The sequence below is a fragment of the Copadichromis virginalis genome, linkage group LG3, assembly GCF_057382275.1.
Source record: "Copadichromis virginalis isolate Kocher_CV1m ecotype Utaka linkage group LG3, C_Virginalis_male_GT1.1, whole genome shotgun sequence".
Classification (NCBI taxonomy): domain Eukaryota; kingdom Metazoa; phylum Chordata; class Actinopteri; order Cichliformes; family Cichlidae; genus Copadichromis; species Copadichromis virginalis.
This window is the reverse complement of record NC_140620.1, coordinates 19046744-19073941: the sequence shown is the minus strand read 5'-3', so window position 1 is coordinate 19073941 and position 27198 is coordinate 19046744. Positions and strand designations below refer to the sequence as shown.

The following is a 27198-nucleotide window of genomic DNA, read 5'->3' as shown; positions in this document are numbered from 1 at the left end:
AGTGAAACATGAGGTTGGAGTCCTCCTCAGCATTCAGAAGAGCTGCTGTGAAACCCTGAGTACTCATGACAGACTCTGATGGCACAAACACATCATGATTCAAAAATAAAGACTATGACAAACATGGCGCTCCTGATCCTCCTGCATGAGAACAAGCTGACATGACCGGAGTGTCTGAGAGTGTCTCCCTGTCACAGTGAGAATAACAGAGCTGCTCATCTGAGCTCAGAGTCATTAAACTGACCTGAGGTCAGCTGCTAGGACGTCTCTGTGCTCCTTACATATGAACATAAACCATGTGACCTCACATCAGTGGTGTGGATGACTGTATTTATAGAACAGTAGAGCTGTAGCAGGTGGTGTGAGGCGAAGGAGGAGGTGGTGTATTCTAGTTAAAATCATACGTGTAAACAGTGTCAGTAAATGATTGATTCCTATTTATTCTTTGCTGAATTTCCTGGAGGAACCCACCCGAGGGATTAATAGAGTTCTAGCTAATCTCTAATCTTCTACTTCCTGTTGACTTGTTTTATTAAAATGAAACATTACATCCAGTCGCACCATCAGCTTTAAACTAGTGCTGGAGTTCACCTCCATGTAACAGGTTCACACCTGAATCTGGGCCCAGGGTGCCAGAGGTAAGATGGTCACATGCTTCAGGTGCACGAGTGCTTCAGGAGCTCAGCACAGCGTGGAACATCCCATCACTGCTGCTCTGGAGTCAGCCTGGATGAAACACCAGTGAGGCTCCACAGTGAGTGAGCACACCTGCACTTTACAGCTTCTCATCATGTCACTGTTGTTAAGTTATCTTATCTCTCTGAGCTGCTACAGCCTTATACACCCACCCGCTCTCTCAGGTCAGCTGATCAGTTGCGCCTGAATGTACCCAGGACTGGGCGTAAACTTAGAGGAGATTGTACTTTTGCTGTAGCAGCTCCAAAACTGTGGAACGAGCTTCCTTTAGAGATTAGACAGGCCACTTATTTAATTTTTTTTTTTTTTACTTTTATTTAACTTTTTTCCCTAACAAATATAAGACTGGTTCACATCCAAAATAATAACACTAAACAGCACTAGAGTATTACAACATTATGTCCATAATTGTTGTCCACTAGGATCCAGTTTACAGGTTACTCCCAGTGCTTCCAGTGGTTTCTTCCATTTGCCCACAAAAATTCAGGAGCTCCCATCAACATAGTGTCCCAGCCTGATCAGAGTCATAACTTCAATGATGAGCGACTTCCATAGAGAAATGGAGGGAGGCTCAGCCCCCACCCGTCTCAACATAATGCTTTTCCTGGCCAACATTAACAGTGACTGAATTACATGCTCATGTTGTACCAGTGAAACAGGGATATATCTCAATATACACATTAATGGGTTTTCTGTCACCTGATGACCAATGGCTGTACTAATATTGGCGCAGACCTCTTTCCAAAACGACTGGATAATAGCACATTCCCACAAGCAGTGGAATCTAGTGCCCACTCTGACCTTACACTTGAGACAGTTTGGAGATGTTCCCATATTATACTTCCTATAAATATATGGAGAAATATACACATTGTGCAAATTTAGTACTGCAGTTCTTTAAATCGGTTACAAACCGAAGGAGCAGGATTTTGTCTCATGCCTGTATATCTATTTCACATTTAAGCAGCGTCCCCCAAGATTTTCTCAACCATGCCAATTTATCCACTATTAGGGCATAAATCTCGGAATAAAACTTTGATACAAAATGTTTATGCTCCCTGTTATCCAGAAAGAATTTCTCCAACCAAATTATTTAAATGTTTTTGAGTCACTCTTGAAAACCCACCTCTTTACCCTGGCCTTTGACACCACGTGAAATGTTGCTTTTTATTTTTATTTTAGTTATTTTTAGTTGATTCAATGCTGTTTTATCTTGTTTTTCTTTTAATATATGACTGTTTTAATTTTATGCATTAGGTGTTTTATTTATTTATTTTTGCTGTTTTCTGTTATTCTATTGTTTTTAACTTATTTTCTGTACAGCACTTTGGACCTGTGCTGGGTATTTTAAAGTGCTTTATAAATAAAATTGGATTGGAAGTTAGTTACAATTAGAAGCTGTGCAGACTGTTATCAATGAATAATAAAAGGTTCTTTTATTTATAAAGTAACATGTCAGGTAAAGTTCTTCATGTTTGTATTGAACTTGAGTAAATGTGTTGATCTAGTTTCCAACAGTTCCAGCAAACACATGGAGCAACACAACGAGAACACACAGAGAGGAGAAGTGAGTGAAGTGGATCAGGTTTTCACCACTGCAAAACACACATGTCGGGGAAGTGGGAGGGGCAGTAGGAGGAGCAGTGGTTTGTAATGAACTGTGTGGGGAGGTGAAGGTAACAAAGCCTGGTGGTGTCCCTGTAACTGTGTCGCTGATCCATTTCTGGTACTGGGACACAGGAGTGTAGACTGAAGGAGATGCTGTACATCCAGGCACACTGAAAACTCCACTCTGGAGCCAGACTGATTTACTCTGAGTCATGAGTGGCGCTCCAAGTTTATCCTGTGGAAAGACAGTGATGAAAGTTATTAGGACAGATACAGATGTGTAACTCTTAGAAGTTGACCTTTTTCACCTGAGAAAGTTTTAACTTTGTTGGTAGTTTTGTTGCAAACTGCTCAAATAAATTAAGGGAGTAGTTGATCATCACAGTATATCACAGTCCGTAAAACTTAATGGATGTCAGTCTGTCCAGTTAGGAAACATGAACCACTGTGAATCCATTTCAGCTGCTTTGGTGCAAATGAAAGTGACGATTCCACAGACAGAAAGTTTCAGACAGCTCTTTTAAAGGAATCAGTTTCATCAAATAAATTAGGTTTTTTTTAAAGAAAAAAAGACCTTTGATTAAATATGAATATGAATATTTATAGACAACGACAGTAAAACAAGTAAACCAAAGTGTGACTAAAGATGAGATTATCTCAGTGACAGTCAACAACAGATTATAGTAAATAAAGTTGTGGTCACCCAACATGAATTCGTCTCTCTAGTACAGATGATGCTGTCTGGGATCCATGGAAATCTGGCTTTGCACACATCGTTTCCCACTACTGATACTTTTGCCTCCTGCAGGTTATATCTCAATGCCTCTGTTTGGAGAGAATTTAAACATCAAGCTTTTCTAAAGACTCCAACATAATGCTGTAAAATCAAATAAATATTTTATGATTTACCAATGTCACCAAAGCCGATGGCCCAGCTGCTGGTCTCATTGTTGAAAGTGCTGTTTTCTGAGGCCAAGCAGATCGGCTGAATGTAGTCTGTGAAATTCACAGGAGCCGACAGCTTCAGAAGACAAATGTTGTTCTCACGAGTCGACGAGTTGAATCCAGGATGGCAGGTGGCGTTTATCACGTTCAGCCTCACTTTATTTGGGTCTGGATCTAACACCCTGTTGCTGCCCAGCAAGACCACCATGCTACTGTAATCCCTTCACACACAACAGATATTTTTATTGTGCCTCATGTTGATCATTGTCACAGAGCAAAGCAGTCAATGTCACGAGTTTCCTTTTTCCTTTCAGCCCTTTGTCGTGTGTGGGTGTGTGTGTGTGTGTGTGTGTGTGTGTGTGTGTGTGTGTGTGTGTGTGTGTGTGTGTGTGTGTGTGTGTGTGCGTGTGTGTGTGTGTGTGTGTGTGTGCGCAGGTGGTTGAACCTGCTGGCGCACTACATAAATGAGTAATTAACTCTGATGGTCAGATTCATCCATAACACTGAGTAAGTTTATGTTTCAGGTGCTGCATGGAGATCTAGTGTTTGTAGAGGAGCAAGCTCAACAAACATCAGCAAACACACAAACTGTGTGTGATACTTTTTTAAAGCAGGAACTTTTTCCAACATGTCCGGATATGTAACTTATATCTTTATGATTCATTCATGAGTTTCTAAAATCAGATCTTGGATCAGTGATTGTGCTGCTGGTAATTCTGTGTTTTCCAAAGGTTGCATGAAAGCATCAGATTAGTTCAGGTTAAACTGGTTAGTTTGCAGGACTGTGGTGAAGGTTACAGAGCTGCTCTGTGTTGGGCTGGTGCAGAGCGTGGTCAGTGTTAGAGTGCAGACACCAAAGTCAATTTATGCCAATCCTTAAGTTCTCTTTTGAATGCTGACATTACAGAGTGCAGGGTTTGGCTATCAGCCGCAGAGCTCATGTAACTCATGTAAATCTGTTTATATGTTTTTGAAGTGAGCAGCGACTGTGACATGAGGTCAGCTGATCACAGCCTGCACACAAAGAAAACTCACAAAACAATTGACTGTGTGACTGAGTCTTTCCCAGCATGTGTTCGTTAATGAGCCTTACAGAGGTGCGTAGTTGTATTTATTAGCTGCAGGTTCCCCGTTTAAAAACTTTATGCTAAGCTAACCATCTTCTGACATGAATGGACAGAATGATCAATATTTTCATGTGACAGCATATCTTTGACAAACCAATGCTCCGAAAAAACAATGACTTGGATGTGTGGTGTAATTGCATTGTACAGTAGATGTTAATGCAGCCGGTCAGTGTAGTTAGGCTGATGGCAGCTAGAGGGCGAGAATGTATAGAATGTTATGTTATGTGTGGGCAGAGCAAGAACAAGAAAATAAAGTGTGGTTATGAATCGTACAGCGTATAATTGAATAACACGACAGGATGAAATTAAATTAATGTGACATCTGGTTTGATTGTTGTGCAGACAACTCTGTACTTTGCAGTTCAGCAATTTGTGTAACAGCTGTTGTTTTTAAATGTTAAAAGAAGTGAGGAAATATTTTTAAAAAACCCATCTCTAGTGCATATAAATATTGCACTTCACCTTCATCATCATATTACTCCTCAACAAAGTGTAAACTTGCAGCAGTGACTCACGTTGGTACGGAGGATGCAACTGTCAGCACCCACTGGTCGGTGATCAGAGACCCTGCAGAATAAGTGTTTACAGCAGCGAACCAGGGCCAACTTCCTGGTGCAGCGTCACGAACTCCTGTGATGCTGCTGCTGTTCACAGCACTTCTGCCACATGCTGACAAGAGAAGAGAGAGCACAGCTAAACAGATCAGCCACCACATTAAAACCACTCAGAGAGATAACACTGATCAATGCTCTGCTGGGAGATCCTGAGCAGTGACATTTATGTGGATGTTATTTTAACATTAGACTGTGGTTTACATGTGATCCACAAATGTTCCTCCTCTGTGTCAGAAAACTGGAAGATTTTACTGAACAAAATCACATCACAGTTTATAGAAAAACCAAAGTCAGCACACTCTGTCACTGAAACAAATGTGGACATCACAGATTTATATGTGCTCATTACTGTACAGCTGACAGAAGGAAGACAAGGTTCAAATGTCTTTGGATGCTTACTGGGCTGCTGTGAGTGACAACCTGGAAATGAGAAAACACAGACAAACCTGTTAAACCTGTGAAAGTAAGCACTGACTGCTTTCTTCGAACTTGAAGAACTGATCACACTAAACACAACACTTTTTAGGGGGAGGGGATTGTAGATCTTTAGGTCTAGTTTCTATATTTAGAACAGCTTTTAAGAAAATCTGCATCTTTTCTGAGACAAACTTCAACTTTTCATTGATGATGTTGATAATTTTGACATAAAACCTTTAAACATTAACCTACCAGTTCATCTTTAAGTGACATGTCTTTGCTTTATAGAAAGAGAACAACCAATCAAATCATTTTCTCACCTTTGCAGAAGAAAATGATCACCACAGTGAAGCAGCACACAAACTGTTGGAGAGCCATGGTTAACTGCACCTCTTTCAGGTCATCTTAGACTTTAAATATGTCAAATTTATGTCCAGCTCCGCCTGTTCCTAGCAGTCATCAGGGCCCCACCAAAGAATCCAGTCAGACTCGTTGGTCTTTGTGCTTTTTGACCACAGTTAAGCATGATGCACTGAAATTTGGGGCAGGTTCAGTTTTCAGTTCAGTTTTATTTATACAGCCCCAAATCAACAACAGTCACCTGCTACTGTAAGGCAGAGGCGGAGCCAGACATTTGAAACACCCGGGGCTTAGCCCAAAAGGGTCGTATGCATGTGGGATTTTTTTTTTCCCCTTGGGGGGGGGGGGGGGGGGGGGGGGGGGAGCGGGTAGAAATGACTGAAAGATTAATTGGCTCTGTTTTGAGTTTTGTTCAAAAAAGAATGACTTCATATAGGGAAAAATATATATCACATGTGCAGGACACCATAAACTAGTTTTTTAATTAAGCAGCAAGGCAGAACAAAATCAGGGCTGCATCAAGACACAGGGACTAAACCCCAATTCAACCAGACCCAGAACTGATCCAGAATTAAAACAGGACTACAACAGTTCAAAATCAGGACTACTGAGGACTTAACCAAGACAGAACCAGAATCAGAACTAGATGATAGTAGCACTAAAAATCATCATAGACCTGCACTACATTTATTTTTTAATTCTACCAAAGTACACTATTTAGATTGAGAAAAGTTTATATAATTATTTAGCCTTGTTGTACAAACAAGCCTGCATAACTTAATAAATATAGAATTTGAAAAATAACAAACCTAAAAAGAAACACTAGGTACGAGATACATGAGGACCTATGATACGGTGATACTTTTGGTAAACAACCATTTGACTAACATGTGTGTCTCACCTGCTCTCGTTCCATCTCTGTTCTGTCCTCATTCTGCATCTCCCTCTCTGCTCCTCTCTCTCTCTCTTTGTGCTGACAATCATCAAATATACAGATATTTACAAACTCTTCAGATAAAAACACAAACACTTTTTTAATTGTAACATCAAATCAGACTAAATGTTAATTTTTTTTAGATTGATAAATATAAGGACGGAAGGCCCAACAGCGCCTCTACTACCTGAGGAGACTGCGGAGCGCACACATTCCCAGATCTCTGATGTTGAACTTCTACAACTGTGCCATCAGCAGCGTTCTGACGTATGGATTTCTAGTGTGGTTCCCCAGCTGCACCAAGGCCGATCAGCAAGCACTCCAGCGGGTGGTGAAAGAAGCTGGCAGAATTATTGGAACAAGTCTGCCAGAGATCAGTAATATCTTCCCCACTCGCTGTCTGAGGAGGGTGCACAGTATCCTGCGGGACCAACATCACCCTGCACGCCACCTTTTCCATCTGCTGCCCTCAGGGAGAAGGTACAGGTCTATACAGGCCAGAACATCCAGACTGGCCAACAGCCTGTATCCACAGGCTGTGAGGCTCCTGAACTCTCTGGCCCCCTCTCACGGACAATAACCATATCCAACTTCTTAATAGCAATGAACTGGTCTGCATTGGTGCATCATATCTTTATTCTCTTCCCCCTCCTGCCCCCCCCCCCCCCTCTTTCTTAAATAGATAACTATCATATCTGATATCATATCTCACAGTACAATAATATTGAATGGGTTGCATTGTTGTACTTTGTCATGTTTCTCAGGTCTTTGTCTGAATTTCTACGAACATTACTTGTCATGTTCTCATGTTATTGCTAAGGATTGTCTTATTGCATTGGAGTCACACTGGGTTAAATATGTACACTTGGGTTTTAAGGGGTATTTATTATTTTCTTCTTTTTTTATTTACGGGTTGTATGGAAGCCCCAAACGCAATTTCATTGTTCTCTGACAATGACAATAAATAAAAAAACATATTTGTTAACTTTAAGAGTAAAGAGAGAAACTATCTGTATTTCTTAATTGCAAATGGCACCAAATTGTATTCATAACTGAGCCACACTTATGGAGCTCCACAGTTCTGTTCCTGGTGTTTTGGTTGACATCTCTTGATGTTCCCATGTCACAGAAACAGGCTCTGTGTTTTGCCTTATATGCATCCATAGCTGTGCCACCAATTTACTCACATGGACTCTATTAACCTATCGGAAGCTTCTTCAGCTCAGGATGGAATCGTCTGGAGTTTTCTTATTAATTAACAATAAACTTAGTGTACATGTACTCCTAAATTTGATGAAAGTGATTAAAATAGAAGCTCTGTCTCTCTTTATTTTGACATTTAACTAATTCAAAATATATTTCAATATTTATCTAAAACAAAAGTTTACTCTAAATTGATGTTGTACAGTAAAAATGTTTTATGTTTTCTCCCTAAAGTGTAAATATCTGGTTACAAATGTGAATATCCTGCTGTGTACTGAAATCCCTCTTGTTTTGCATAGAAATATACTGAACAACATACAAAGCATAATATATAAAATAACATTTACCTGAGTTTTTTCTTTGAAAGAACCCTCTAATGTCCATTCTTATATTTCAGTACATAACTGAAAAACAGAGAGGAAATTGACAAGCTGACGACGAAGGTGGAGTCGCTGATTGTCACGGTCTGAAGGGCAGACCGTGGGGATGTGGGGGAAGGAGGACCCAAAACGCAGACTCTGCGATGCAAACAGTGCTCTTTATTTACAGTGGAAAGCTGTAAACACAATAACTCCCCGTTGTTCCCTCGAACCCCGTGTGCGTGCTTCCCTCCGACGTCTGTGCTCGTGCTCTTGCTCCCCGCTGTTGTGTTACTGCACACCCTGTGCGTGCTGCCCTTCTGGTCCCTCGTTTCACCTGCAGGACAATACAGAAGCAGCCGTTAAACACTGAACCCACGCGCACACACACACACACACACACACACGATCCGCACTTCCTAATGCTACACACTGACTTGGAGTCTTAGCTTAATGATCCCGCACCGGTGGGAGCTCCAACACTCTCCTAAGTAGCTCCCCCGACGAGCCCTGATCACCAACAGGTGTGGCAGGAACTTCAGGTGTGGCCAGTCCTTCGCAGGGCCACACCCATCAGGCCTGCAGGTGGCTGTGCTCCATCCTCCAGCCACACCCGCAGACATACACACGTATACACCCACACCCTGCCTATACATACGAGTGGGACACAGACTAACACAGCATTGTGGAGAAAAACACACACATCACCAAAATAATAATAACAACAATATCAACGGGAGGTGAGTCAAAACTGCTCACGGGCCCCGAGTCCTCCAGAGCTGGGTCCGTGACAGTACCCCCCCTCTAAGGGTCGGCTCCCGACGACCCGAAAACAAAAACACAAACCAAAAACCACAGCACAACCAACCCAGGGCGGGCGGCGGGGGTCCAGGACGGAGGGCCAGAACCAAAAACCACAAAAGAAACAACCCCCCCAAGGTCACAGTTCCAAAGTCCGACCGCACCCCCTGCAACGGAGCAAAAAAGGAAAAACGCCACAAAACTCTCTCCGGACCTCCAAGCTCCTCCGGTGGCAGCGCGGGCTCCACAGGCTCGCCGAGCTCCTCCGGCTCGACCAGCTCCACCGGCACGTAAGAACTGAAAATATGAAATAAACACATGTAAGCTAAGACTCTCTAAAAAAAATAGCATTTGTTCGGCTTTTCATTTCGCCATTTGTTGATTCACTTGAAGAGCAAGTAACGTAATATTGGTCAAGTGATCAGTTTGATATCAATCTTTCGTGATGCACCGTCATATTTACATTATTTGTACGGTACGAATGATTTGCTTTGGTACCTGCTGGCTCCGTTTCTCCAACAGCGCACTCACGGGCAGCAGCTGACCACACTCCGTTACCAAGTCCCAATCCCAAAAAAATGAAAAGCAAAATAACTGAGAAGCAGGTGAGCATCGAGAATGTATATGAAGTTTTACTTGGCTTCACAAAGAGATGCGAGGAAAGGTTTGATTCGCTTGAAAAGAAGTTGGAAGCCTTCGAACAACGCATTGAAGTAAATACACAGGCGACCCAAAAAAAACAGAGAGGAAATTGACAAGCTGACGACGAAGGTGGAGTCGCTGATGAAGGAAAACAAAGAATTAAAGGAGAGCTGTCGGGAGAGTGCACGTTACCGCAGAAGATGGGACCTCAGAATTTTGGGTCTGACAGAGAAGGACAACGAGAATACACGTGAAACAGTGATCGGCATTCTAACAAGAGTGGTTCCTGTATCAGTGGAAAAACTGCAGCTCATGATTGATACAGTACACCGACTGGGGAAGAAAGACAATGCAGTGAGCAACAAGGTGCCAAGACCAATCATCATACAGTTCAGCATGAGGACGGCAAGGGATGAAGTATGGAGGAAATCCAAAGAGGCCAGGGTCTGCAAAGAACTGAACATAAAATTTAAAGAAGACTTCTCCAAAGAAGACCGTGAAGCTCGGATCAAGCTGTGGCCCAAGGTGCAGGAAGCTCGAAACAACGGCAAAAGAGCATTCCTAAAGGAGGGTTATGCAATAATAGACGGTAAAAGGATCGATCTGTGAGATGCACTTGAAGAAGTCACTACAAGTTAACCATAAAATGTGGGTATGTATGTGTGTATATATATGTTTATATATACATATCTGTTAAAAATACACAAATAAAAAATAGGAGAGGGTCAAAAAGCAAAGCCGTAGTTAAACGTGGGCTATCCAGAGCTAAAATTGCCGCATATATAGGGGTAGTACTGTGATAGGGTCGGAGTACTGTTATGATTACATAGGTAGGACACTAGGCTTATTCCTGCTTCAAGCACTTTTTTTTTCTTCTAGTAAGTGCCAAGGAAGCCGTTACTGTTCTTGTTTTGTATTTTGTTCTTGCGTTTTTTGTTTTTGTTTTTTCTTTATCTTATAGATGGCTGTTCTATTAAGTTCCTTAAATGTTCGAGGCTTAAAAAACAATGTCAAACGTAAGGCCATGTTCTTATTCTGCAAGGAAATTAAGGCAAACATTTTGTTTTTACAAGAAACACATTCTGGTAAGGAAGAGGAAACATTTTGGAAACATCAATGGGGAGATAGTATTCTTTATTCACATGGTACTACTCACTCAGCAGGAGTTATGATCTTATTCAACAAATTTGCAGGGAGAGTTATTGATCATAAAAGCGACGGAATGGGGCATTGGATCATGGTGTTGGTAGAAGTCTGTGAACAGAAAATTATTCTTATTAACGTGTATGGATACAATAACAGGTCGCTAAATAGAAATATGATGTCTAACTTAAGTAAATTAATTGCAAAGTGGAGTACTACATATGGTTCTACCCAGGTGATAACTGGAGGCGATTTTAACCTGGCTCCTAACTCATGGCTTGACAGACAACCACAAAGAGGAAATCAACCAGAACACGATAGCATTATTTGTGACTTTTGTACGACAACCAATATGATCGATTATTGGAGGATGACAAACCCAAATACGAAGAAATATACTTGGTTTAGTCCATCAAATAAAAACGTATGTTCAAGATTAGATTATTGGCTTGTCTCCCAAACAGTATCATCATATGTTACGAAATGTGAGACCCAGTCAACCCCACTTACTGATCATTGTCTGATAAGTCTCTTATTATCTCTACGTAAACAACAAAGATCTGACAACATATGGAAATTTAACAATAGTTTATTACAAAACGAAGACTTCTGTAAACAAGTTAAAGAACTTAAATCAGAAATTAACAATATGAGCATGACTAATGTCAGTAAATGGGAATGGTTTAAATATAGTGTGAAACAATTAGCTATAGAAACGGGAAAGAAAGTGTCTGCCCTACGCGTATGTGAACAGAAAAATCTAATTGAACAAATTCATTTATTATGTGGTAAACCCTGTATGACTGCGGAAGAGTCAGAACGCTTACAATCTTTACAAAATAAGCTAGATGAGGTGTACTTGATTAAAGCTAAAGGAGCATATGTAAGGTCTAGAGCCAAGTGGATTGAACATGGAGAAAAAAATTCATCTTATTTCTATAGTCTAGAGAAGCGTAGACAAACAAAGAAAAAAATAACTAAATTGAGTAAGGATGGTACTATAATTGAGGAACCAAACAAAATAAGTGAGGAAATTAACATGTTCTATAGTAATCTGTATAAATCAAGAACTGAAAAAGAAAATGCAGATATCTTTTTTGATATGATTAAAGATCAGGTTAAAAATTGGAAGAGGATGTTAAAACATGGTTAGAAGAAGATTTGAAAATATCCGAATTAGATACAGCTCTAAAACAAATGAAAAATGGAAAATCGCCTGGAATTGATGGTTTAACGATTGAATTTTATAAAACCTTTTGGCAAGACATTAAAGATTTGTTATTTAATGGTTTTTTGGATTGTTTAAAAAATGAAGAACTATCCCCAACAATGAAAACAGGATTAATAACCTTATTACCCAAACCAAACAAAGATTTACAAATGCTAGACAATTGGAGACCCATAACACTTTTATGTAACGACTACAAATTATTAGCCTTAGTATATGCAAATAGGCTTAAAAGCGTCTTAACCAAATTGATTGATGAGTGCCAATCAGCGTTTATTAAAGGAAGGCAGATTCATAATAACATAAGATTAATATTAGATATGATTGACTATCGATCCTTTATTAATTCAGAAAGTTTAATACTATTTATTGACTTTTTTAAAGCATTTGATTCAATAGACCATAATTTTTTATTTAGATCTTTAGAACTTTTTGGATTTGGAAACAAATTTTGCAAAGTGATCAAACTGTTCTACAAGCAAATTTATAGTTATGTTTCGCTCAATCCAGGCATAACATCTAGGATAGACATATTCTGTGGAATTCGACAGGGTTGCCCAATTTCTCCAAAATTATTTATTCTTTGCACTCAATTAATGGCTCACCTCATTGTGAACCATTCAGACATCGAAGGAATAAACATTTTTGATATTGAACTGAAAATAAGTCAGTTTGCAGATGACACAGTAATATTTTTAAAGGATAAATCAATACTCGAGAAAGCATTGAATGTCATTTCAATTTTTTCTAAAGCTTCAGGCTTGTGTCTGAACCTAAAGAAGTGTGAACTTTTGCCACTTTATGATTGTTTGGAAAATAGCATGAGGACGATTCCAGTGAAAAATGAAGTTAAGTATCTAGGCATCTATTTAGACAAAGACATCAACACTAGAGAATCAAAAAACCTAAAAGACAAAATTGATGGCATGTCCAAAACACTAAATCATTGGTTGACGAGAGATATTACAATTTTTGGACGCAATCTATTATCCAAATCAGAGGGCGTCTCAAAGATGGTTTATCCAGCTTACTCACTATACATTACCCCGAAAAGCATTAAAAAGATTAACTCTATAATCTATCAATTCATTTGGCGCAATAAAACACATTACATTAAAAAATCACAACTTGTCAAAGATTACGCTAAAGGTGGTATAAAGTCAATTGATTTTCAATCAATGGTTGGAGTATTTAAAATAAACTGGATAAAAGCCTTCCTCTTGAAACCTGACTCCATATGGTTCCATATCCCAAAAAATTTTTTCAAAAAGGTGGGAGGGTTGGATTTTCTCCTGAAATGTGATTTTGATATATTGAAGTTGCCTGTGAAACTGTCAGAATATCATAAGCAGGTCTTGTCTTATTGGAAGATGGTGTTTGCCCATAACTTTTCACCACATTGCTCCACCTTGTGGAATAACAGAACAATTACAATTAATAAGAAGTCATTGTTTATTAAAGAGTGGTTTGAAAAAAACATAATCTTTATAACAGACTTACTTGATGAAAGGGGTCAGTTTCTCTCAGTGGGTGTTTTTAATGCGAAGTTTAACATTCAGTGTTCCCTTAGAGAATATGACAAGGTTTGTAAGGCAATCCCCTTACCTCTGTTGAGTTTGATTCAAGGTTATTTGTATTACTCTAAGGCACAAATTAGTCTACCTTCTTTACATCTAAACCAGATTCCTTTGATGGATAAAAACTGTAATAATAAAACCATGAACAAGATATTTAAAAACAAATTATTTCACGACTTTAACAGTAACACAAAACTAAAAGGGAGTAATGTTAAAATAACGAACAAATATACGCACTTTTTAAAATGGCCTATCCCCCCCAAAGTCAAAGAAATGCAATTTAAAATAATTAATGGATATTACCCAGCAGCTGAAATGCTTAAAAAAAGGTTTGGGTTTGAGGTAGAGCCATGTGGATTTTGTTCACAAAATGCGGAAAGTATTGATCATTTGTTTTTTTCCTGCTCAGTAACAACTGACTTTTGGCAAGATCTAGTAGACTGGTTGAGTATAAGAATAGATGGGATGACCCCACTGACTCTAACACAAGTTTTATATAATAATGGTGATCCATCTAAGGAACTGTCCATGCTACACAAGGTGGTGATAATTATGGGCAAATACCACATACACAAATGCAAATGGCAAAGTAAAAGACCTTCCCTAACTGTATTGAAAATTGAATTAAAATCTTTTTTGTCATCTTTAGAATTACTGAGGGATTCATGTAAAGAGGCTGCTTTGATATGCGACAATGGGACTCAATCTCTATCCTTTTAATGATTGTGTTTTTGGTGTACTAAGTAAGCCACATGTATGTTAAAGTGTTCGCAGAAAGGAAACTGTTATATGTCATAAAAATGGCCTTCATATATTTATGTATATGTATATATGTGTTTTTGTTTTTCTTTGTTTTGTTTTGTTTTTTTTGTTTGTTTGTTTTTTTTCGTTTGATTTCTTATTCAACCTTTTCAAGATGTTGTTGCATAAATGTTGTCTCCCAACGAGAGATTGTAATATGTGCATAAATTTAATTAAAGTATTAAAAAACAAAACAAAAAAAAAACAAAAACTCACGGGCAGCAGCTGGCCCGCCCCCTCGCTCAGTCGCTTAGCGCCTGAGCTCGGATCATACCAATATCAGGGGGGATTCACACACAGTCGTAAATTCCCACAGTGTGCACTATGTGCTTCGAATATTGTGTGTACTTTTTGTTTTATACAGTTGTCAGCCAGGCATCTAACTATGAAAAAATTACACTCCAAAATACCCCGGGCTTCTGACAAAACAACCCGGGCTTAAGCCCAGTAAGCCACCCCCACGCTCCGCCCCTAGCTGAGTGGCAGTAAAAACAAATACGTGAGACAGAAGTGTTATTTTCCATGAAGACGGCACAGAGTGCAGTTGTTCGGCTGTGGTAAGTATTCGTCTTCATTTTGTTAAACATTGGGGAACAGGGGTTTTATGCGAATGTATATTTATTTCAGGTTGACGGTGTCCGTGTGAAAAATGTTTAAAAGAAGAAGAGAGCTGGTTAAAACTCCGAATTTTAACCATCCCCAGCTGCCGACTTATTACGCCTTTTTGGTGGCTTCATAATCTGTTTAAGCCGTGATGATCCTCAGAATCACCTTAGACCCAGTTAACACAAAAACAAAGCCACATAACGAGTCAGTGGCGTCATTTCACAGAAACTGGTCCTCGTTTATCACGTTTGGTCACGCGGTATTCTGAAGAACGACACGAGCTTTGTTTGGATACGCCCCCTTTGCTCAACGCATGCTTCGTTGCTCATTGTGATCGAGCTGGAACAAAGGATATCCACGCTATACCAAATCCAGGGGGCTGAATGCGAACTTGACACGATCCTCCTTGGCAAAGCTCAAACCACCGCTACTAGCGCTGAGCTAGCCGACACAGTGCACCATCCAGCTGCTGTGTCCCAAGATCCCGCCAACAGTCAACACAGGCTCTCAACTTGCGTCGCTGGTGCTTCTGCCAAGGACGAGAACTACAGGTTTCAGCTAGGGGCCAGACCCAAGGCTCTGGTCAGCTCCACTCCACTCCAACCAGCGCCATGGACCGTGGTTGAGACGCGTGGTGGCTGCAGAGGGGGCAGGAGGATCCGTCTCTCGCACCCTCACCCCTCTGGTGCGGTAGTATTGGAGAATAAATTCAATGTCCTGGATCCTGTGGACTTTCCTCCTCTGACCGCTAGCCCTCGCGATCCCGCTGTGTCGCTGAGGTCTGCGCCATCTCCACCACTACGCCCCCGGAGCCGCAGCGGGCAACCCGACGCTGTGGTGCAAACTCACCGCGAAGAGCTATGCTTTACCCTGGCTCCTCGGAGAAGAGGACCCACGGCGCGGCTACCTGGGAGTCACTCACGCAGTCCGGCTGGTGCATCTCCATCTGAACACCCCCGGTGTCGCGGCGCGGGCGTCTCAGATGGCCAGCAGCCCCCGGTGGCACCTCCTCTCTCCACGCTGGTCCTCGGGGATTCCATCGTCAGGAACGTGCGGATGAGGGGGGCGCTCACGCTGTCGTTCCCGGGAGCCACTGTTGTTGACATAGTGGACAGAATTCCCAACATTCTGGCATCCCACCCACAGGTTAACCAGCTCATCATCCACATCGGCACCAATGACATCCCCAAACAGCAATCTGAGCTGTCGAAGTTGGACTTCCTCCAACTCTTCAGCCTCCTTGGTCAGTTGCAGGTGAGTGTTTTTATCTCTGGGCCCACCCCCACCTGTGGCAGAGGGATAGGCCGTTTCAGCCGGCTGCTCAGCCTTAACACCTGGCTTTCCTCCGCCTGTGTCTCCCACGGCATGGGTTTTATTAACAACTTTGATGCCTTCTGGGAGAGGAGGCATCTTTTTGGGGCAGACGGGCTCCACCTCAACGCCTGGGGACGCCGTTTGCTGTCCGCCAATTTGGCATTTGGCATACAGCACTCCCGCACATCGCCCTGTCACTACCCCAAACTGACATTACCTGCTGATCCGTCTGCCACTGACTGATGTTCCCCTGGTCCCAGCTCCTATATTTGTTCCACTTTTAACAGTAATACACAAAACTCTGGACTAGGACCTCTCTTTCCCACAGTCAACACAATACCCGTCATAATCACAAACAGAGAGCAACAGAATTATCATAAATCCAGTAACTCCAAAAACATTAATAATCTTTAGCCAACAACACACTCACCACCAAACAAATTTTATTTGATCATTTTACCACTTTTGAATTCCATGCTATTGTTTTCAGCAGCCCTCCAGTTTTATCTGTCACAGTTTATAGACCACCTAAAGACAGCGCTGCTTTTATCAAGGAATTCTTAGAATTTTTAACAAACATACATTCAAACTATAATATGATAATTTTAACCGGTGATTTTAACCTGCACATAGATAATCCTTCTGACCCTGCAACAAAAGAATTCTTAAACATTCTTCACTGTTTGGATTTTATCCAGCACGTCACGCAGCCGACTCACAACAGAGGACACACTCTGGAACTGGTCATCACCCATGGGCTGTCCACCAGCGTCGTCTCTGTTGTTGACTTGGCTGTCTCTGACCACTACTGTGTGTTTTTTAACATCACCGGTTTTATTCAGCGGGAGACCTCGGTGCGAACTGTGAGGAGGCGCTATCTAACCTCTGAAGTGGCTGCAAATTTTACCAGGGTTTTAGACGAATACCCCCCTGTGATTTTACCTGCACCCTGCGATTTGATTTTTAATTATTTCAACAGCAAACTGAAGAAAAGCCTTGACTCCGTTGCTCCACTCACCACCAAAAAGATTAACGTAAAACATGCATCACCCTGGAGAAACGAAGAAGTCAAAAAACTCAAAAGAAATTGCAGGGCAGCAGAAAGGAGATGGAGGAAAAATAAAAACACTATCAATCATCAAATATTTTGCGAGCAACTTAAAATGTACAATAATACATTAAGGAACTCAAGAAATTCATACTTCGCCAAAATAATCAGTATTAACAAAAAGAATCCCAAGGTCCTCTTTTCCACCATAGATCATTTATTTAACCCTGATTTTAACAGCTCCCAAAGAACCCCCACAGACTCGCTCTGTGAGCAGTTTGCAGAAAACTTCAGGGGAAAGATCAGCGCCATCAGATCTGATATTTTATCTAATCGCGATATGATTTTAAACACATCTGAGGGCTCGATTGTACCTGAGGAGACACTGGACAGCTTTGTCCTGGTTAATGCTGAGAACCTTCAGAAAGTTTTCTCCACAGTGAGACCCACCACATGTCTTTTAGATCCAATCCCTTCTTCACTCTTTAAAACACTTTATGGATTTTTTGAGGCTGAGCTTTTATACATGATGAATTGCTCTCTTCAGTTGGGTGTCTTCCCTGCTGCCTTTAAAACGGCGGTGGTGAGGCCCCTTCTGAAGAAGAGCAATTTGGATTGTAATGATTTTAATAACTACAGACCTGTATCCAACTTAACATTTTTAAGTAAAGTCTTAGAAAAACTTGTTTTTACTCAGATTACTGATTTTCTCAATGATAGACAGATCCTGGAGATATTCCAGTCTGGTTTTAGGGTGAACCACAGCACAGAGACTGCTCTCCTAAAGGTTTTAAATGATCTTAGATGTAACTGGGACTCCCAAAAGCTCTCAGTCCTGGTGCTACTGGATCTAAGCGCAGCCTTTGATACAGTAGACCACGCTATTCTTTTAAACAGACTGAAACACATGGTGGGCCTCTCTGGTGCTGTACACAACTGGTTCACTTCCTATCTCTCTGACAGATCTTTTATGGTGAGTATGGATACATGCTCCTCTAAGATCCATGAAATGACATGTGGTGAGCCTCAAGGGTCGGTTCTAGGCCCTGTACTTTTTAATTTGTATATGCTCCCTCTCGGCAGTGTCATCAGGAGGCATGGAGTGAACTTCCACAGTTACGCTGATGACACGCAGCTGTACATCTCCGTGTCTCCTGATGACACCAGACCAATGGATGCCCTTTTTAACTGTATCTTGGATGGCAGAAAACTTTTTACAGCTTAACCAGGACAAGACTGAAGTTTTAATCATCGGTCCTGAGGCTCAGAGAGAGAAACTCTTGTCTAAATTAGAGGCATTTTCACTATGTCCTTCGCTACAAGTGAAAAACCTGGGTGTTATTTTTGACTCTGAGCTTGGTTTTATCCCACATGTTAAACATGTAACCAAAATTGGATTTTATCATCTAAAAAATATAGCCAGAGTCCGCCCTATTCTCTCTCGGGCCAACACGGAGATGCTGATGCATGCTTTTATTACCAGTCGCATTGATTACTGTAATGCCCTGCTCTCTGGTCTTCCTAACAAGAATATTTCAACTTTACAACTTTTGCAAAACTCGGCAGCTCGTGTGCTGACGAAGACCAGAGGGCGGGCCCACATTACACCGGTTTTAGAATCGCTGCACTGGCTCCCCGTGTGTTTCAGGATCGATTTTAAAGTTCTTTTATTGGTTTTTAAATGTCTTAATGGTCTTGGGCCTTCTTATCTCTCAGATCTGCTTTTACCATACGAACCCTCGCGGACCCTGAGGTCCTCTGGTACTGGCCTTTTGATTGTCCCTAAAGTCAGGACACATACTCACGGAGAGGCAGCTTTTCAGTGGTATGGTCCTCGTCTGTGGAACAGCCTGCCGGAGGAGCTCAGGGCCGCAGAGAACGTACCGTATTTCCCGGACTACAAAGCGCACCTAAATATTAGCCGCACAAGCTAAAATCAGGGGAAAATCCTGTTTTGTACATACATTAGCCGCACCTGACCAAAAGCCGCAGGTGTTTCAATGTTGACTCATCATATGTAAGAGAATATGCACAAAGGGAATTGTCAGGAAAGAGATGGCTGTTTGGAGAATCACTTTTATTAATATTTTGAAAAACAAGTTATGGGTACATATTTGCACATGTAGTACATAACAGTAGCCTACAGCACACCAGAAAAATAGATTCGGCCTACCTTTTAGGCTCAGGTGCAGTGACACAGCTTTAACAAGAAGAAAAGTCAGTCATTCACCACCATCTTTCTCTTCTTCCTGCGCACTAAAACCACCAAAGTCCTCTTCTCCAGTGTCGGATACAAACAGGCTCATGATGGCTTCGTCATCCACTCTTCTTCTCTCCTTCGTTGTCACTTTCAAAACCAAAGAAATCCTCATTGTCAGTGTCAGAGTCGAACACCCTCAGAAGGGCCGTGGCGGTGTCCTCCTCTCCATCATGCAGCAGTCCAGCCCTTCAAAATCCGTTGGTGATCGTGGATGTTTTCACACTTTTCCACGCTGTCAGAATCCACCGGTGGAGTTGGGCATAACTTGCTTTTTGGGCATAACTTGCAAGTTTATCGCCGCTCATCATCCACGACTCCCGCTGAACGTGTAGCGCTACTTTGAAGTTTGTTTTTCGCGCTACTTCGTACGGCACTACGTTGCCTGGCGGACGGACATGTGACTAACATACCACTCTTGAACCCCGATCCTTCCGCCAGGCAACGTAGTGCCGTACAACAGCGGAACACACAAAACAAATCGTCTTACGATATGACAAAAATCACGGACAATCCATAGAAAAGCCGCACCTGACTAAAAGCCGCAGGGTTCAAAGCTTGTGCAAAAAGTAGCGGCTTATAGCCCGACATTTACGGTACATGTTTTTAAGAACAGGCTCAAGACCACCTTTTTAATTTATCTTTCACCTAACGTTTATTTATTTTATGCTTATTTATTCTATCCTGTTCTATTATTAATTTAGGCTTTACCTAATATTTATTGATTTTATTCTTATTCATTTTTTAATCTTCTTACTCTATTTATATTTATATTGTATCCTGTTCTTATTTATTTTATCATTTTACCCTGTATATATCGTATTGTGTCATATCTCCAGTGTTTCCTCGGAGGGCGCTCTCTGCACCGGGGCTGTGATTGACCGTGGCTGCTGGGTCTCTGGGGGTCCTCTCAGCCTGGCTGGGGGGGCTCCTTGGCCTCCCTCCTGCTGTGTGCCCAGCCTGGAGGCTGCGGTCTGTGACCGGCTCCCGGTGCAGACGGCTCCCTGTTATAGTGTTTCCTCACTTGGCTCATGCGAGCCCAGCCCAATTTTTACTCTCTAAGTGTGCGCGTGTGTGTGTGTGGGGGGGTGGGTGGGTGTGTGGGGGGGTGGGTGGGTGGGTGGGGGGGATATATGTGTATTGAGAGTGTGGGGAGTGAGTTGGAGGGTGGGGTGGGCTGCTTTTAACTATGTAAAGCACTTTGTGCTACCTTTTTTTTTTTTTTTTTTTGGTATGAAAAGTGCTTTATAAATAAAGATTGATTGATTGATCGTTGCACAGCATGCGTGACCTACGTGATGTGAACATGGGACAGAAAAAGAAAGACAACAAAGATCCAGGTTCATCAAAGTCTTATTATTAAAAGATAGAACATTTAAAGGGTTCCCACGCTTCTCAAATATTCTCAGAAAAGATTTAAAAAAAAATGGGTAACAATAAATAAAACTTGTTCAGGGGTAACTGACCTCCAACATGAAATTTTACAGAGACAAACTCCAGGCTTGAGTGTTACATTTCAATAATGAGGAACGCCTATGTAAAGATTATATTTAAATACAGCTTTATGTCAAAAGTTAAATATTTCTTACAAAATTTTAAACGTACTTTCTAAAAAGATTATTATTAATGTAGGATTATTTGATTATTATTTGATTATTTTCAAATGGTTTGTTCTTTTTGCTGTTTCTATGGTTAAACTCAGATTACCATTTGTTTTTCTCTTTTAAAAGTAGTTTTTTTTTAATTTGAAAGCTTTGAAGTTAAACATTAAATAATAATTTTATGTTATGGCTGTATAAATGTGTCAGTGCATCAGTAAAGGTTTGAAATATTAATCAAAAGCTGCTTCTAATGATTCAAATTTCATTTTGCAGGTGACAGAGAACTAAAATGGCAACAACATCTGTAATGCTCGACAGCGGGTAAGAACCAGTTTCCCCACTCTGTAATCTCACTAAGTTTTGTTCTAGTGAGTCATGTAAATAGTTTTAGATCTCAGGTTGGAACCTGCTCAGCACCAGTAGCGGTTTTTGATAGGGCGACATGGGGGGTTGCCCAGGGAAGCATCATGGTAGGGGTGGCATCACGGGCATCTCCAAAAAAAAGTTGCTCGTACTCATGCATACATCAGCCAGCGCAATTTGGAGATGTCATAGGCACTGATCGGTCTTCTGCCACCCATTTGCTGGGAGTAAGGGCGCCCTCCGTTTGCAAGGTGCGCCTGCTGCTTGCGGCAGAGTAAGGAGAGCGCGGGGCGGTGGGGGATTCTCTGGCTGGCTGGAGCAGCATCTAATATCCAACCCGCAAAATGAAACAAAATAAAAACAAACCAACAAACATGAAAACACTGGACATTATGATACAGACTTATAATTTGTACCTATGTTTTTTCGAAATTCTATAAAGTGAGTGCGAGAGCCCTCGGTGAGCCTGCTTGCTGCTGTGCTAAAGTCAAAGTAAACTTTATTGTCATCTCCACTGCATACAGTACATTATATAGAGAGACGAGACGACGAGGCTCCAGTCACAGCAGTGCAAGTAAACAAACAATAAATATAAGAAGAATATATAAGGAAAATAAATATACACTTTAGGACTAGGGGTAAGAGGGATCAATAACTATTTAAAATTTACAGTTTGATGATTTAATATCTCACACACAACCTGTCGACAGGGGAGGGGGGTGCCGGCTTTGGGTTGGGGGATGGGTGTTCTGGAGCGCAAAATTAAAAACAATGGAAGATGTTCAAGAACAGTTCAAAGCCATCAGGTGCTCAATTTAGAAAAAAGAGAAAAGAAGAGGAGAGAAAAGAAGAGGAGGAGAAACGAGCAAAAGATACCGGAAAGCAGATGTGTCATTGGATAATGGCAGGTCATGTATCCTGAAACAATCAGAATCATATTCAGAATACTTTATTAATCCCTAAGGAAAGTATGTGTGTTACAGTTGGTCCAGGAAGAAATTCTAAAAAAAGTAACAGTGACAGAGTAAACTCCAAACAATACATTGCGTTACAGATTTTGCACATTTAAGAAATAGCACTAATATATACAGATCACTCAGTTATAAATATCAAGGATTAACAGAGGTGATGATAAATAAATATCAAGATTTTGGGGCAATCAATTGTATGATATTGTGAGAACGAAGGCTGCATTGGTTGTGGTTTTTACACATATAAACACATAAATAAGTTGGAACCAGCCCAAGGAGATAAATAGATAAAGATCAACCAATAGGAGAGTCTGCGGATATGTAAAGATGGACATTTAGCAGCAGCATACAAAGAACAATGATGTACACGATTTCCATAGCCAGTGATAAAATGTAAAGCAAAATGGTACACAGTATCCAACCTCTTTAGGTAGTGAGCAGGTGCATTCATAAAAAGCAGGTCACCATAATCCAATAAAGGTAAAAAAAAGTTGCACGAATCAAGTGTTTTCTCACTTGGAGGGAGAAACAGGACTGATTTCTAAAAAAGTAACTTAGTTTTAGTTTTAACTTCGACACAAGCCTTTGAATGTGAGTATTTCCGATATCAGTACCAATAATTTTAAGTTTTTCAGGTCTAAAACCAGTCCTCGCTGTTTCAGAGACCCATCCGTGTAAACAAAGCAAAACCACAGATCTTTTATCTTTAACTTGTCACAAGAGAAGCCCGGCCAGGATCTTGCAGAGAGTTATTCACTCGTCACCTGAGCTCAGCCAACTCCGAACCTGATTCCCCTTGCAGCTCCTTTTATTTGAGTGAAAACAGTCATACATTCAAGGCAAGCATATGCGAGCAACGTGTGTGTGTGTGTGTGTGTGTGTGTGTGTGTGTGTGTGTGTGTGTGTGTGTGTGTGTGTGTGTGTGTGTGTGTGTGTGTGTGTGTGTGTGTGTGTCATTTCCTGACACCATATATGGCTTGGCCCTTCACAACATCTCCAGTCGGTCCATATAGGGCATGACCTTTTAACGAATCAACATGTGTACTAAGCATGTAAAAAGCAGAAGTGAGCAGCCCAGTTAAACTTATAAAAACAGGAACTTGTTGAAATGACAATCTTAAAATAATCAACTCTATCAGGAAGAGTTTCTGTTTCCAGCTGTGTCCAGAAATCCAGCTGTGGATGCTCAGTATCTGAGCTACGTGAGCTGCAGCACAAGAAAAGTGGAGTTTGTGCTGCTCAAACATAAACAAAAATTACATTAAATATTCTTGATGGAAAATTAAAGGTCCAAATGTCAAAGAAAGGTGACATTTCTGAGTGCACCAGAGAGCATGTAGCACACTTTCCAGGGGCTGCCATGTATTGGCTGGACGTGGACACAACGCCTCTTATTAAATGCCGCCTTTAGCTCAGAGGGAGAAGAGACGAGAAGGAACGGGATAAAACGAGTCATTCTCGACATTATATCTGTATAACGCAATAACATTTACTCACAGTAACAAACATGGGGTGGCTGAGGATAAGAACCTAACTCACTCTGAGATGTGAAAATGAATACAGAGTGAAGCCTCAAACCAAACTGCCACACAGCACAGGATGTATGGACCCAGGATGGTTGATGGTTCAGTGCAGAGACAGCAGCTTGTAACCCCAAGCTCAAAGCTGTTGAACACACACACCAAACTACTGTGGTGCCATGACTTCAGGAGGACAGACATGAAATGTCATGATTTTGGCATTAAGCTCTATACAGTGAGGCTCACAGGCTGACTGAGCACTTGGGTAAAGGGAAGGCTGTTGTCACAAACTCTGTTAACATCATTATGTTTTCTGTCTTAGTTTGGGACATAAGGAGTCTAATGTGTCTCTTGACTCTCTGTCCAAAGGAAGGAAAGGTATGCTACAATCATCTTTGGCTCATTTAAAACAAGTCATGTGTTTTCCATCTTTCAAACACCTTTCAAATGTCTGCCTTGTGTTGCAGATGAGGACTTACCAGCAGCTGTTTCACAGTTTGAATCTGCAAACAAAGGCAAGTGTTTCCCCTTAGAGAAGCCAGCTGGTGCAATTTTGAGGAAAGCAGAGCTTGAGGACACCGTTTACAAAGATTATCCTGCTGATGTGAATGGCTGGGGAAAATTCTACCTTCCAACGACTGTAACCATGCAAATTATTGGCGTGGTGGAGGGCATCTCATGTCTGTGCGACCAGCTCGTTCTGATGACCTGCAAGGACAAACAGGTGTATGGCTATGATGGAGAGGAGCTTCATCTGGTGGCTTCAAGCATCAAGCAGCTACTTGATGAAGGAATGGAGTATCCAGCATCCAAGACCTACTACAAGGGGGAGGCCTTCAAAGACATGGTGAGAAATTACATTTGTTTGCTGGGAATAACTAAGATTTCATGGTTGATTATCCTTATTAGTCTGTTAACTTTCTGTGCTTTTCTTGTTTGTTTGTGTTTAGACCAAGAAGGACTGGGAACAGGTGTGGAAGAACCCTGTGGGGAGGAGGTTGGATGAAGAGCATAAAAAACTTGTGGCAACAAGAAAGCCCAGCTTACTGGACTTCATGAAACGCAATCAGATACTTAAAGGCTGTTGATTGCTTCCCTAACCCTGTGATGATTAGGGCTCCCTACACTGAAAAAATGGGAATTGGGAGGCTTTTGAATTTGCACAAATGTTTCATGTTTCATGTTTCTCTTATTTACATGATTAAATAAAGTACTATTTACTTGATTATAAACAATACTGAGACTACTCATTTTTCTTGCATTGATTTAAAGTGACTAAATTACACTCAACAAAAATATAAACGCAACACCTTTGTTACTGCTCCCATTCCCCATGGGATGGACGTAGAGACCTAAAATTCATTCCAGATACACAATATAACCATCCCTCCCAAACACTGGTCACAAATCAGTCCAAATGTGTGGTAGTGGGCACATCTGCTATATTGAGATAATCCATCCCACCTCACAGGTGTGCCACATCAGGATGCTGATCTGACATCATGAGTAGTACACAGGTGTACCTCAGACTGCCCACAACAATAAACCAATAAATGACTGACGTTTGGTCCGTTTACTAGATGCTGTAAACGGACCAAACGTCAGTCAGGAGAACAACTGACATAATCCATCCACAATACGAGGTTAGTCATTAATATACTGCTGCATGGGCTGTGCTGTAGTTACATCGTAAGGGTTTAAAAACTGAACTTTAAAATGATTAATGGTGATAAAAACTGAGAGAGGCCGACACTGACTGTTTTTAGGGGCTTGTTGAGATTAAATAGAACAAGATACAAAACAATAAAACATGTTAAAAACACAACAGCTTCATTAAATGCAGACTACTTTGGGCCCGGAAGCAGGATTCATCACGTCATCACTTAAAGACCAGTGTTCTGACAAACCATCCTATTTTGGCAAAACTTAAGTACGACTGTTTGCCACGTAACTTTGCCCATCAGAGTATGCGAGTAACATTTGGTGTATTTTAATACCACATATATATTATTGAAAGCATATTAACATATTTTAGCGCAAACATGTCTTGATAGCCGGGGTTTCTTTTAAGTAACTCCACCTCAAAATAACATACAAAAAAAACCTTAAAGGTGCCCTCTAGAGGCCCAAATGGGGAAGTGAGTGAGAGCTGGCAGCAGATGGGTGCAAAGCGCCCTCCTCTAACATGTCGAACAAATGTTGTTTGTAAGTGTGATAGTGGCTTTGCCACTGGGTTGCTTAACTAAAATTGTGATAAAAATTGTAATGTGACTGTTGGAGCTGTGTGACCTCTGTGAGCTTCCTGATTCAGATTGTGGTGGAGATGTAAAAAACTACAGGACAGCTTCAGATCATAAACTTCTTTAAGAAGTCGTCCTTGGCACAGCTGGAGCTTATGTCACCACAGGTGATCAGGGCACTGAGATGAAACACTCTGCTCTATGAGGTTTCCTACTTACTCTTTTCTGGATTTCACACAACTGAATTCACCATCATACACACAGATGTTTACAGATGCTGTCAATGCTGATTTTTCACAAGTGTAAAGTAGCCTCTGAGGAGTGAAACTAAACAGCATCACACAGTTAATATAAATGGACAGCAGCTACATTTGAATAGAACACAGTGGTTTCAAACCTTTATGTCTCACATAAGAAGCCAAAAAAATAATTTTAACCTAAAGTTATTCATCACTGGGAACTTCACCACAGCTCTGCACTAAACTGTAGAAAGCTGCTGTAATGACACATAAAGATTATAACTCAGTTTGTTTTTCCAGATGTTCAACAACATGAAATGTGTGAATAAAGCCATTGTAAGAAAGCACTTTAAAGGCTCAACTAAAAAAGGGCAACATAAGTAGTGGTCCATGTGGTCCATGTAATATAGGAAAGTGCGTCTTTCTGTTCGGATGATATTTATTTTGGACAAGGGACATTTTCCCCACACTAAACTCTGCAGTGTGAAAATGACACTTCTTTAACCTGTTAAATTTAATTCAGCTTTCACTCTTTATCTGTAAACTTTGACAAAATTATTCTCCACACAGGTCTCTGTTTTTAG

At 41.0% G+C, this 27198-nt stretch overlaps 2 protein-coding genes across 2 annotated transcripts; one reads left to right on the top strand and one right to left on the bottom strand.

Moving 5' to 3' along the window:
• Positions 1–1860: 1860 nt before the first annotated feature.
• On the bottom strand, positions 1861–5847 carry LOC146713223 (chymotrypsin-like protease CTRL-1). The gene is made up of 6 exons (XM_085452329.1): positions 5728–5847; positions 5390–5410; positions 4892–5045; positions 3214–3470; positions 3008–3129; positions 1861–2539 (listed from the first exon to the last, which is right to left on the bottom strand). The coding sequence occupies exons 1-6, from the start codon at positions 5783–5785 to the stop codon at positions 2201–2203; spliced, it is 951 nt and encodes a 316-aa protein (XP_085308455.1). The 5' UTR covers positions 5786–5847; the 3' UTR covers positions 1861–2200.
• A 9081-nt stretch (positions 5848–14928) lies between these two features.
• On the top strand, positions 14929–25364 carry LOC146713222 (uncharacterized). Its single transcript, XM_085452404.1, has 5 exons — positions 14929–15012; positions 21555–21602; positions 24458–24513; positions 24603–24982; positions 25086–25364. Exons 2-5 carry the CDS (start codon positions 21571–21573, stop codon positions 25221–25223), a joined length of 606 nt encoding a protein of 201 aa, XP_085308530.1. The 5' UTR covers positions 14929–15012; positions 21555–21570; the 3' UTR covers positions 25224–25364.
• The last annotated feature ends 1834 nt before the right edge of the window (positions 25365–27198 follow it).

Coding starts and splice junctions, on each gene's coding strand:
- LOC146713222 (XM_085452404.1), top strand. CDS start 21,571: ATGGCAACAACATCTGTAATGCTCGACAGCGG. Junction 21,603..24,457: donor TCTGTAATGCTCGACAGCGG/GTAAGAACCAGT, acceptor TTTCTGTCTTAG/TTTGGGACATAAGGAGTCTA. Junction 24,514..24,602: donor TCTGTCCAAAGGAAGGAAAG/GTATGCTACAAT, acceptor CTTGTGTTGCAG/ATGAGGACTTACCAGCAGCT.
- LOC146713223 (XM_085452329.1), bottom strand. CDS start 5,785: ATGGCTCTCCAACAGTTTGTGTGCTGCTTCACTGTGGTGATCATTTTC. Junction 5,411..5,727: donor GATCATTTTCTTCTGCAAAG/GTGAGAAAATGA, acceptor TCTCATTTCCAG/GTTGTCACTCACAGCAGCCC. Junction 3,471..4,891: donor GTTGCATCCTCCGTACCAAC/GTGAGTCACTGC, acceptor TTGTGTGTGAAG/GGATTACAGTAGCATGGTGG.